The sequence below is a fragment of the Eublepharis macularius genome, chromosome 12 (genome assembly GCF_028583425.1).
Source record: "Eublepharis macularius isolate TG4126 chromosome 12, MPM_Emac_v1.0, whole genome shotgun sequence".
Lineage (NCBI taxonomy): Eukaryota > Metazoa > Chordata > Lepidosauria > Squamata > Eublepharidae > Eublepharis > Eublepharis macularius.
Window position 1 is genome coordinate 76,411,160 of NC_072801.1, and position 12,472 is coordinate 76,423,631.

A 12,472-nucleotide genomic window follows, 5' to 3' on the forward strand; every position below is an offset into this window, starting at 1 on the left:
GGACTAGATGGTCTGTATGGTCCCTTCCAACTCTATGATTCTATGATTCTAGGACTTGGAAGCATCAGTGGACTTGAAGGTTGTGGTGGGAAATCGGGGGAAGCTCTGCCTGGGTGCAGGATGTGTTACCAGCCCAGAAGAAGGCATATTTCAAAGTCTCTTCCATCACCATCCCCCAAGACTCCTCCCTTCCTGTTAGGGATATCAACTCCTAGTTGGGGAATTCCTGGAATTGGGGGGGGGTGGAGACTGGGGAGGGAGGGGCTTGAGACGGGGACAGACATCAGCAGGGTGTAATGCCATAGAGTCCTCCTTCCAAAGGAGCCATTTTCTCCATAGCCTGGAGACCAGTTGCAGTTTCAGGAGATCTCTTGCCATTATCTCCAGTCTGACAGCCCTACTTTCTATGTTTATTCCATTAATTTGGTTGAAAAATGAATAACCTTTCTCTTCTTTCTGCCGCACTCTGCTTTTCGGCACTCAACCAGGAAAGCCGTCCGCTTCCAATGAGTCCCTCTTCAGGCCCCGCCTCCAGGAGGCCGAACGTGTGACCCTAACTTGCAAAGTGGATGGAAAACATCCCCCAGGTGTCTCTATCACATGGTACAGGGATAACAGACTCCTCACCGAAGGCAGCAATTACATCCACAACAGCTATGAGGATCCCTCTTTTATGATCAGCAAGCTGGCAATCAGTATAGACGACTGGCTCCCAAGAGAAGTCTTCTCATGCACCATTGGTCAGAAAGGGCTCAACATTCAGCACGCACAGAAGACTAGGGAGAAAATTCAAGGTGAAAAATGAAGACCTTCCCCTATCCCAACACTGGATCTTGTTTCCCTACCCCAAATTATCTCTGGTGCAGTTAGATCAACCCCTGTGTAAGTAAGTGTAAGATGCATCTGGCAAGGAGAGCTGTGGTTATCGAAGGCTCATACTGCATTGGAATTGGATGGTCTAGCTGTTTGGCTGCTACAAACTAACAGGGCAAACTCCTTTGAAGCCAACTGATCCACACACCAAAAGGAGATGTTTACATTTACTAGCAAAGGAATGTTTTGGTTGCACCCTCCCCCTCCCCCCCAATTGCCTCTTCTCTCTCCTCCCCTTCTCCTCCCTCCTCTTCTATATTTTACCAGTCTGTGTACCATGCATCTGACAAAGAGAACTTGATTCTCGAAAGCTTATGCTACAATAAAATTGGTTAGTCTTAAAGGTGCTACTGGACTCTTTTTGATTGTGTAAGTATTCTCCATGTAGTCCTTGTGTTCAATAGATGTACAGAAGAGAAGCCCTAAGCTTTTGCCCGTGTCTGAAACTAAGCCCGTGTCAGCCAAGAGAAAGATGTATCTCTCTCCGGGAAAGCTTACAGCAATTAGTTTTCAGACCTGTCAAACAGATAAGTTCTTTGAACCAGCTGTTTATCAGTACATTTATTTATATAGGGTTCAATATTGCTTTGCAACTCTTTATCAAACACACAGACACCTGTCTAGAGTTTATTTCACTTTATTGAAAATACACCCTAGTTTTTTAATGAAGCAAAGTAATCAAAATATAAATGGCTATTAATATAAATCCTATAAAAACAGAACACAAAAAGGCAATGAGAAATAAGTTTGCTAACATTTCTTAATAAATCCCAAGTTTAACATGCTCAAAGTTTCTATGAAATACATAGGTAAAATAAGTTCTCACCTAAATTCTCTCAAGAGATTTCTTCCATCAGGACCCTGCCATTCTATCTGTGTTTGCAACTTTATACCTCATCATATGCAAATATTTAAGGTCTATTCACACGATAGCACAAACAAATAATGATTGGTTTGACGCTTCACTGAATATTCATAATTTTTGTAGTACAGCCTTCCAATTAGTAAAAAATTATGTCATACTCAGATCTGCACAACAAAACTACAAATCTCTGAAAAGTGTCAGGAAAAGTTGAACGATCACCATTGGTTGAATCTCTGATAGAGGAACATTAATCTCGATAGAGTCCATTATTTTAATTAACTGTCAAAGGATGAAAGCACACCTGTTGAATTACCTAACACATAGAAAAAAATACACAGACAGTTCATGCAAAGTTTAAAAGTTCATCTAGCGAATACAAGAGTTTGGCCTAGTATTGTTCAGTATTGATTATTGTCATGTGATTTTAATCTATATTGGTTTAACACTTCAGTTCCAGATATACTTGGCTCTGGCCCCACTTCTGTTTGTCATTTGTTGCTGGTGGGCAGACAGTCTGTTAAATGGGGGTGAGACATGGTTCATGTCTCAGACACAACATGGCTGGATCCTACCATCTTGGTTTCTCTTATGTGATATATTCTCACCCCCCCCCCAATCCCATGAGCATATAATACAAGATATTAGGAGGTGTGTCACAGAATTATAGAATCATAGGATTGGAAGTGACCTGTAGGGTCATCTAGTCCAACCCCTCCTCGTAATGCATCGCATCACGTCTCCTTCCTAGCCCCCTTTGATTTGCTGTAGTTCTCCAGAGAACTTTAAAAGGAGATCAGACATGTTCATGGAGACACAGTTCAGTGGGGGAGGAGTGTTACTCCAAACATGGGGATGGGAAGGAGGCAGGGAGCTCAAGCAGGCAAAACCCCACGACCCTCTCCATGAGCATCAGTGTATTTTTTGATACCCCTGCAAAAAATTCTCCCGGAACATTTGCTCCAACATTTCTCAGACCAAAATAGGAGGTGGTTTGTAACTGGGGTTTCCAGGTCAACTTACCCTCCCGATATGGGGAGGGATACAGCACTTACCTTTGGCGTTTTCTTGTGCAGGTGCTCCCAGCGAAGTGCAATGATGTCGCTTCCGAGAGTGACGTCATCGCGTTGGCTCCAGAAGCACTCCCAGGCTTCACAACAGGCAGATTTGGGCCAACAAATGGGCCGAATAGGCCCAGCGCGAAGCCCAGGAGCACTCCCAAGTCAATGACGTCAATCTTGATGTTCTCGCACCGTGCCAGGAGCGCACCCTGGGAGGCCCAGTCCCTCACCTTTTCCCCTTGCCAGCCAGATGAGTGGCAGTGGGGGGAGAAGGCTCAGAGTGGGCTATTCCCTCGCCCCCACCAGAGGACCAGCAACCCTATTTGTAAAACAGCAGTTTTCACACCACACCTAACTGTCTAATACCCCTTCCCCCTGAAAACTCGGCTCCTATTGTATGTTTCTCTGTAGCAGCTTCTTTTCCACTAATTAAAAAGCCAAGGAAATGTTAGCAACTCTTGTCTCCTCACAGCTTGTAATGTGCCATGCCAGCCCCAGGATGTACAAAGGTCCTGTTTTTCAGATTGTCCAGCATATGATCTTTTAAGTTCATTCACATGCACACTGCTCCCCTTCAAAAGATTACACTTCAAGACACTCCGTGGAGGGAGCTGCCTCCTGAAAGAAGACGACGACAACTGGTCTAGGGTCTAGGGTTGCAGAACAGGAAATTTTATCTTCGAAGGCAGATATTGGGAGTGGGGGGGGGCAGGGGTAGAGACAGTAAGGAGAAGGACCAGAAGGACTAAGGGCTATGACTGGCAACTATTAAGAGCTGGAGTGTGCTCCTGTCATGGCGCGGTCAGCCTGAGAAGGTGTGATGCCACAGGACAGCCTGTCTTTTCTGACAGCTTCAGGGTGCAGGCCGGAGGTCCTATTCTGTCATCCTCTCCTGGTAAGCAGCCAGCTCCTCTTCATACGGTCCTCTGCTGCCTCCCTGTGGCCTTTTCTGGGAACTGGATTTCTCAATTGCAATTTACCTCTGTAGATGCAGCAAGGATCCACGGGGGGGGGGGGGGGCGGAAATCCCACGGATAAATTAACTGCAGGGAAATAGCACCTGCTCTTGTTGGGTCTGGGTGAACTTCATGCAGCAGCAAGTAGAGACCCAGAAAAAGAGGGGACTCTGTCCACAAGTTATTGACACCTCATTTATATCTGCTCATATCACTGTCATTGCTTCCAGTTTATCCTCCTCACAGTTTACTATTTGGCACCACAAAGGTATAAGGGGGGGGGGGGAGAGCAGTTCAGGTTGCCTACTTCAGGTTGTGTGTGGAGCATTCTTTAGATTTTAGGGTTTGTTATGGAAAAGAGCAAGAGTCCAGTAGCACCTACAAGACTTACAAAATTTGTGGTAGGGTATGAGCTTTGGTGAACCACAGCTCACTTCTTCAGATACAGCTAGAATGTGAGTCCATCTGTCCTTATATCTTGGACAGCGGAGTGATTACTGAAGCCGAACAACAATAGCCAGTGAATGATAATAGCAGGTGACATTGGATTAGGTGGGGCCTGCAGAGGGGTAGTGGGTGTGGAGAAATCAGCATAGGTATTAAATGTTTTGTCTTGCAGTTCTACCAACCTCTTGTTGCTTTTCTTTCTCTGCTGTGTATCAGTATGTGTTAGTGTTTATGCTGTGAAGGCATCTCTGTTGCATTAATGGCCTGCAGTCCATTATTATCTTTTGTAAAAATCCTGTTGCAATAAAATCATTGAAAGCAAATTCCAAAGCGTGGATGGGATTGTTTCTTGAATTCTGCCAACAGGATTGATGTTGGCAAATCACATGTAACCTCCCCAAAAGAATGGTCTTTTGGGGGGTTTTTTTCTGTAATGTGGGGTTTTTCCGCGTAACAGGGTTTATGTGAGTGGGGTTTTATTATATCATGTGGTTTTTAACTGGAATTGTAAACTGGAGGAAAGAGATCATAAATATTTTAAGAGGGCATAAATATAAAAAATGCTGTCTTCAAAACAGGGACTGAACTGAGATTGGCAGAGTGAACAGTACAGAAATACTAACCTTCCTAACTATTAAGCAGTTATTCAGAAGTTATTATAAGAGATGCATCTTTTTCTCCCTTGAAAAATAATAGCATAACAAGTGCTTCGGAGCTTTGATTGCAAAGGCATAGGGTGATGTTTTTGAGGTCAACGTTGCCCTTCAAAACATGGGCACCTGCAACTTTCTTAGCTTTCTCCAGAGCAAGACGATTTGCAAAGTTGCAGCTGCCCGCCCCCAAAGATCATTGAGAGCAGGCTTGTGACTAGAGAAACGATTTGCAAACGCAGGCTTTCTCTGACTCTTAAGGCAGTGATCCTAACAGTTCTAACAGAGAGGGGAGGACTTCACCGACATGTCAGCTTTCTCTAGAGCATTCCCCACCCCCCAGCAAGACGATTTGCAAAAGCTGCTGTCGTAGGCTTTCTCCGTCTCTTCAGGCAGCCGTGCTAACAGAGAGGGGAAGGAACAGAAGGAAAAGGGGTGTGGGAGAGGAACTTCAGTACCCAGAAAGACTTGCGAAAATGATCAAGTGCCCTTCGCGTGAAAGATGTCACTTGTAGCGAGGCTCTGAGAGACCAGAGGGGTCCTCCACCTATGGTGAACTGCAACTCAATAATGTGGACTGGAATACAACAAACATTTACACTTGTAAGGTGGAAAAAAAGATGCTTCCCTCCTTGACATCACAGAAGGCCCAGGACACTAGTAAGCCTACCCTTGGAAAGGTCTTCCTAGAGTTAGCCAACACTTGGCACTAACCATCGGCTACTTTCTGACCCACTCATTCCTCCATGACAGTGACAATTCTCAAAGCTCTTGAAACTCCTCTTTCATTGGACAAACAGAGATCATTGCCTCAGACAGCATTTTGGGCATCTCCAGACTGCAGATTGTGGGGAATGGATTTAATGAAAGAGATTTTATGTAACCTTATGTGCCTTCTATCACTGTTATGCACTTTTACTATTCTCAGGAGCTAATGTAGCACTTGTAATGCAAATTGCAAGAAAATGAAACTTGAAACAAAAGACCAAAGCAGAATGTATGTTACACATGTAAATCACTGTGAAATGTAAGATCAAAGTACTGTAAAGCTTGCTATCAGGTAGAACGTGCTTAGTGGGTTTAATGAGCACCTGCTTGATTTCTGACACCTGTTCCTTACTTGATACAGAAATCCCCTTTGTGAAACTGTCTATGCAAAATGTTGCAATGAAAGCAACCTAAGATTAGAAACATCTCTCAAGGCTGAGAGAGAAAACCACAAAGCGGAGAAGGAGACTTAATGTAACCACAAGCGCATTCCAGGAGAGGAGAGCAGCTCTCCTCTCACGGAACCCAGAGAAATATTCCCCGCTTGAAGCCCCCAAGGTTGCCAGAAAACGACATCGGGGCACCGCTATTAAATGTTACTTAGACCAAAGGAATGGGCATGAATGAGAAGCCCATGAAAGAGATGGGTGAGAAAGGAAGGAAGATGTTCCTTCCAGAGATAACACCAAGGACAGATAAGAAATTGCCATCGGGTAATGCTGTAACTCCTCTTGCTGTGATCCACAGTGTAGCAATTCGTGCATCAATGTAAAAATGGGTATCTGTGTTTTAAATATACTGGTACAGCGGTGCTAACAGCAAGAGGCTTAATGGAAGACATTGAGGGATTTGCCTTCTGAATTTTTTTCTTTCTACTATATGGGGAAATTCAGGTCCTTTTTAAAAAAAAAATAGATTTGGAATAAAATAAAATAATTTTATTTCATTCAATCGTCTCCTATCTTTTACCACCAATGAAGATCTCCCATAACAACAACAACAACAACATTCGATTTATATACTGCCCTTCAGGACAACTTAATGCCCACTCAGAGCTGTTTACAAAGTATGTCATTATTATCCCCACAACAACAGTCACCCTGTGAGGTGGATGGGGCTGAGAGAGCTCCAGAGAGCTGTGACTAGCCCAAGGTCACCCAGCTGGCTTCAAGTAGACGAGTGGGGAATCAAACCCGGCTCTCCAAATTAGAGTCCTGCGCTCTTAACCACTACACCAAACTGGCGGGAGTTTGGACTCTTGAAAGCTCCTATCCTGGGACATCTTCAAAATATACAACGAAGCGTCAGCTGCCTCGCGAGATTATTATTGACTTTTCATCTAAGAAGACTCGGGACACCATTTTATATAATTCAACTAATGTGGACTTGGACTTTCTTGGCAACAAGGTTAAGATATTGAAGGACGTTCCATTTCTAGCTCGGAAAAGAAGATTCAAATACAAAAGGTTTGCAGCTCTTCTGAGAAAGCGTGATATAAAATACAAATGATTATTTCCGGAAGGCATCTGGTTTAGATATAAAGACCAAGCCTACAAGATAATATCGGAAGTACAGCTGAGGGATTTTGTGCTTAATCATCAAGAGTTCGAGCAAGAAGAAGATCCAGAATCTGAAGGGGGGAGTGGGGAGGAGGGAGTGAGTGCAGCTATTGTAGCTGTTCAAAGAGAACTGAGACCGAGACGCAGGGCGGGGAAGAAGACCTGATCCTGACTGTAGTTCGTATTTTATAAGATCTACCAATCTAATAGCATATTAGAAAGTTTAACTTTAAATAATTGTATTTTGAAGGGAATTCAATACTTCTAGTTGTAGTCTGTGTTCTTACGTTGTTTTTTCCCTCCCCCCTTGTTTCCTTTTTCCTTTTTCTGTTTGTAGTTTTGATGTTAGTAATTAAAATAAAAATTTATATAGAAAGAAAGAAAGAAAGAAAGAAAGAAAGAAAGAAAGAAAGAAAGAAAGAAAGAAAGAAAGAAAGAAAGAAAGAAAGAAAGAAAGAAAGAAAGAAAGAAAGAAAGAAAGAAAGAAAGAAAGCTCCTATCCTGGAAAACTAGTTGGTCTTTAAGGTGCTACCAGACCCAAATCTAGTTCAAGGACGACCAGCTAGGTTCCACTGCAGAGTTGTGAATAGCACCTTGGTCCACTGGGTCACGTTATCACACTCAAAACACTAGACACTAAAAAGTAGCTCTTGGATTTGCCACATGGTTACAGCCATGAACCATGATCTGAGCTGGGGATAGAAAAGTGCCTTGGAGGGTGGGCCTGGAAACACAGTGTGTTGTCACAACAACCCTGCAATGTAGATTGGGCTGACTTTGTCTGGCTATCCCAAGGTCAACCAGACATGCTCAAAGGCAGAGTTGGGATTTGAACCTTGAGGTGAAGCTCTCCTCCCTCCTACCCCACCCCTGCCTCCCGCTATGTCTGTGCATTTCTTTAGCAACTACCCTATTTTGATGTACTTAGCACAAGAAATGTGCCTTGGAGCACAACCCAGCATAGGTGCTCCACTCTGTGCACTCTGATTATGGAGGTGTGCAAAATGTGGTGCTCCAAATCTGATTTTTGAGTGCATTTTATTTTCCTCAAAATTCTTGTTTGGGTTCACAAATAAGGAACTAGGAATCGCGAATCAGGATATGGGAAATGGGAAACAACCTCTGCTCTGCAGCTAGTGCAAAAAGATGATTTTAAAGACTACCTTTTTTTCTTCAAGAAAGTAAAACTGTTCTTTAAAAAAATTTCTTGTGGTGTTTCTCATCTTAGAAAAGACTGGGTTTTTTTCTCTTTGCACACACAAGCATGTTGTGTAATATGACAGCTGCTGTTCAACATTTTCCCTCTCAATTAAAATTTGCAAATTTTAGAATCAAGTGTTCTAAAACATATTAGAAAATATCTAGCCCCATCTTTTCACAACGAGAATTCTCAAGGATGGACACTATAGAGCAGGTAATGTAGGCTCCTCTGACTTGCCAATTTGCATTTTTAAGGCGTGAGGAAGTGTCAAGACCTGCATTTCAAGGAATGGATGGGGGAGGGGACTGGGAATTTGGCAGTTGTAAACGGAGAATTTTCTTCTCAGATATGAATTACAGGGGAAGCAAAGAAAGGCATAGCCAGACCTATTTCTTTATAGAAATTTAATGCAACTGTTTAGTAAGAGCCCCGTGGCGCAGAGTGGTAAGCTGCAGTACTGCAGCCCAACCTCTGCACACGACCTGAGTTCGATCCTGGCGAAAGCCGGGTTCAGGTACCCGGCTCAAGGTTTTGGACCAGGGACAGGGTGAGGATAGCGCTAAAGCTCTTGCAACTTCTCACCAAACAGGATATGGCTCAGGAGGGGCAGGCAAGGAATGCCTCTCCTTGAACATCTCCAAACATTCTTTCCCGCATGTTTCGAAGTCTGAAGCTAATACTAATAAATGTCAGAAGCCCTAGGGCTACACTATCCAGTAGGGTTCCCAGTCCCCCGGCTGGAGTGGGGGATCCCCCATTCCCAGCCTCTCCCCCCCCCCCCCCACTTCTTACCTGGCTGGTGGAGGGAATGTCGGGAAACAGGCCTGGGAGCTCTGGAATGCACTGCCACATGTACCACCTGTAGAGTTGCCAGCCTCCAGGTGGTAAAGACTTGCAAAGAAACAACTGGAGGTATACACTAGAGTCATCCCAATAATTCTCCTTCTCTGAATAAGAATAATTTTACTGTATTTTACTTATAAAGTGTGCACTCTTTCTAATTAGTGTATACCCCGGGTTGTTTCTTTGCAAGTCTTTAGCAGTTATGATCCAGAGGCAGCCACTTGTTGGTGTTTGCTTAGCCTCCAGGTGGTGGCTGGAGATCTCCCAGAATTACAACCAATCTCCAGGTAACAGAGATCAGTTCCCCTGGAGAAAAATGGCTGCCTCAGAGGGTGGCCTCTATGGCATTTTTGCCAGGTGAAGTCCCTCCTCTCCCCAAATCCCTCCTATCCAGGCTCCACCCCCTCAAATCTCCAGGAATTTCCTAACCAGGAACTGGCAGCCCTACTCCAGAGCCTTCATGGTCATGCCAGGAATGATGTCATTCCCTGCACAACAACGAAGGGGAGGCCCCCCAGTGGAGTGTCATTACTGGCAAGTCAACGAAGGCTCCGGAGTGTGCATCAGCCTTCCACGCATGCAGGGCAAGTTCCTCCCATGCGCACCTTCCACAACGCTCCTGTCCCACAGTTTGTACCACAGGAGATCTGGCAACCCTACTACCCAGAATCCACTGAGCTGCTGGCCTCAAACTCTCCAGAAAGCGCATCCAAGAGACAGGCCCCTGGCCATTTCCACACACGTTGAATAATGCACTTTCAATGCACTTTTGTAATCCTTTAGAAGTGGATTTTTTGTTCCACACATGGAAAATCAGTTTCAAATCTTCACTAAGGCGTATTGAAAGTGGATTATACAACGTGTGTGGAAGCAGCCAGGGTGGAAAACATCCACGGCTAAGGTTGCTAATTCTAGATTGGGAAGTACCTGGAGATTTTGTGGTGAAGCATAAGAGGTAGGATTGCCAGCCTCCAGTTGGTAGCCAGAAATCTCCAGAAATTACAACTGATTTCCAGGTGTCTGAGTTCAGCTCCCCTGGAGAAAAGGGCTCCTTTGGAGGGGGGACTCTAAGGCATTATACCCTCCTGAGGCCCCTCCTTCCCCCAAACCCTGCCCTCTCCTGGCTCCATCCCCTAAAGCTCACACTGGAAGGGTATATAGGGATCTGGCAACCGTGCTCTATACCCACATGCTACTGGTTCTATAGCCGGAGTGCCAGTTCACAGCCCTGTGTGGAATGTACCACAGAAATCATTGTGGGGAAGTTTCATCCATATTTTGGGATCTGATTTAATCTGTGGTTCGATATTAAGACCACATCTTTACATTTAACTCTCTTTGGAGATCCATAAGGCTGTATTGTCACTAAGAGGGAATTCATGATCATATAGAAAAGATGAGAGTTCTGAAATTAAACTTATTCCATGCTTCTATATATACCTTAGATGGTGAAACATTTTTTACTTTGTTGTATTTCCCTTAAATATGCTTAATTGAAATTTAATATACCTCTTTAAAAAAAAACCTTGAATTTTTCCTTTTTGCTCTTTGGTTCATGTCAACATATTCTTTTCTAATGGTTATGCTTCCCCACATTCAATGTAAAATCCACTGGGTCTAACACCATTGTAAGGCTTTGATGTTTGCAGTAGAATTTTTGAAGAAATATTTGGATGAAGTGGAGAACGCAGGCAAAATTTTTCAAACACTTCTCTGTCCCAGAGAAAAACGGCCACCTCTGTAGCAGAAGTGTCATCAACAGGCCAGAAACATTCTGAAAGTTTTTTTTAAACTAAATATCTGGTTCTCATGCTTGTTGGACATGCACTTGTCCACAGATGCCTCTTGCTCATTGTTAGGGACTTTTAAGACCCCATTTCATAAAACCTTATTCTTAGCATACATTCTAGCTACCAACACACAGAATAAACAAGTCAAGAAAGTTCTTGCTCTAGTGTCATTCTGCGTAATTTCTGACAGGTATATGCATCATTATGTTAGAGCTGTATCCTAAACTTTGATCTTTTATTCTATAAACAATTAACAATTATTCTGTAAACACTAAGGGCTAAAGAGTATATGAAGCCCTCCAATGCTACCTGTCTTTACACATGTCTCCCGGAAATGGAGACATTGTCGCGGGGTTATTTGACTAAATAAACAAACCCATATTTCTCTTAAAGATCACTGTTTTGGTGTCTTCTGTGTAAAGTCATTGGCTGTCGGGGGATACAAATTAAATTGCAGAGTACTAAGAAAAATTCCTGTACAGAAATTCCTCTACGCTCCCCCCTTTCGTAGATGAGGAGCTGACAAAGCCAGACCCAGTGGGCCACAGCAGCTGAAACGACTCCGCCAACAGCCTCAGTGCTGTTGGGCAGGCCTGGCTTCCCTTCCATCCATGTAGAGCTTCCCTTGAGGCCTCATGAAGCAACAAATGCCTTGGTGAAGAAGTCCCTCACCTGTTCTGACAGAACCGCAAGATTCCATATGGCTCAAGAGCGCCACCTAGAGCTTCTGGGGTTTTGGACTCCTGGGGCTTACACGAGAATAACACTTTTCTACTCTATTCCACATTGGCACTACCTGACCAACTTTATCCTTTTTTAACAAAGGGCAGCCAGTTGGGCCCAGATTCCCTTTTCATCATGGAAATGCGGAGCCCTGAATACGGTGGGACCATCCTGTAATAATTCTCTGGTTGGTAACGAAAGTAATTTTAAATGCGGAGCCAGTTTGGTGTAGTGGTTAAGAGCACGGGACTCTAATCTGGAGAGCCGGGTTTGATTCCCCACTCCTCCACGAAGCCAGCTGGGTGACCTTGGGCAAGTCACAGTTCTCTGGAACTCTCTCAGCCCCACCCACCTCACAGGGTGATTGTTGTGGGGTAATAATAACACTTTGTAAACTGCTCTGAGTGGGCATTAAGTTGTCCTGAAGGGCGGTATATAAATCGAATGTTGTTGTTGTTGTTATTAAAAATACATTGAGAAAAAGGAATGAGAGAGAATAAAGTAACACCGGTGGTAGCTGCCTCTGAAACACCATTATTGTAAGATGCACGGCCAATAAGATCTCCAGTAGCCAAACAAAAGTGCTGGGAAAGAGCACCAAGTGTCCCCACCCACTTCTAAAAACACTCAGTGGGTGCTAGGAAAGGGGTCGACATATACCATGGTGCCCATGGCCACCAAGTTGGAGATCCCCAGTCTATATTCTATCAAAAGGTGCCTGCGTGGAGGCAACTGATTA

The 12,472-nt window shown here is 44.1% G+C and overlaps 1 gene segment (V, D, J or C); it reads left to right on the forward strand.

Annotated features, from left to right (window-relative positions):
• The window catches only part of LOC129339988 (Ig heavy chain C region-like), a gene marked incomplete at its 5' end in the record, with an annotated part of 30,980 nt that overhangs the window by 13,616 nt on the left and 4,892 nt on the right, over positions 1-12,472 (forward strand). Inside the window, 1 exon segment of the C gene segment in view lies at positions 489-740. Coding sequence covers positions 489-740 — 252 coding nt within the window.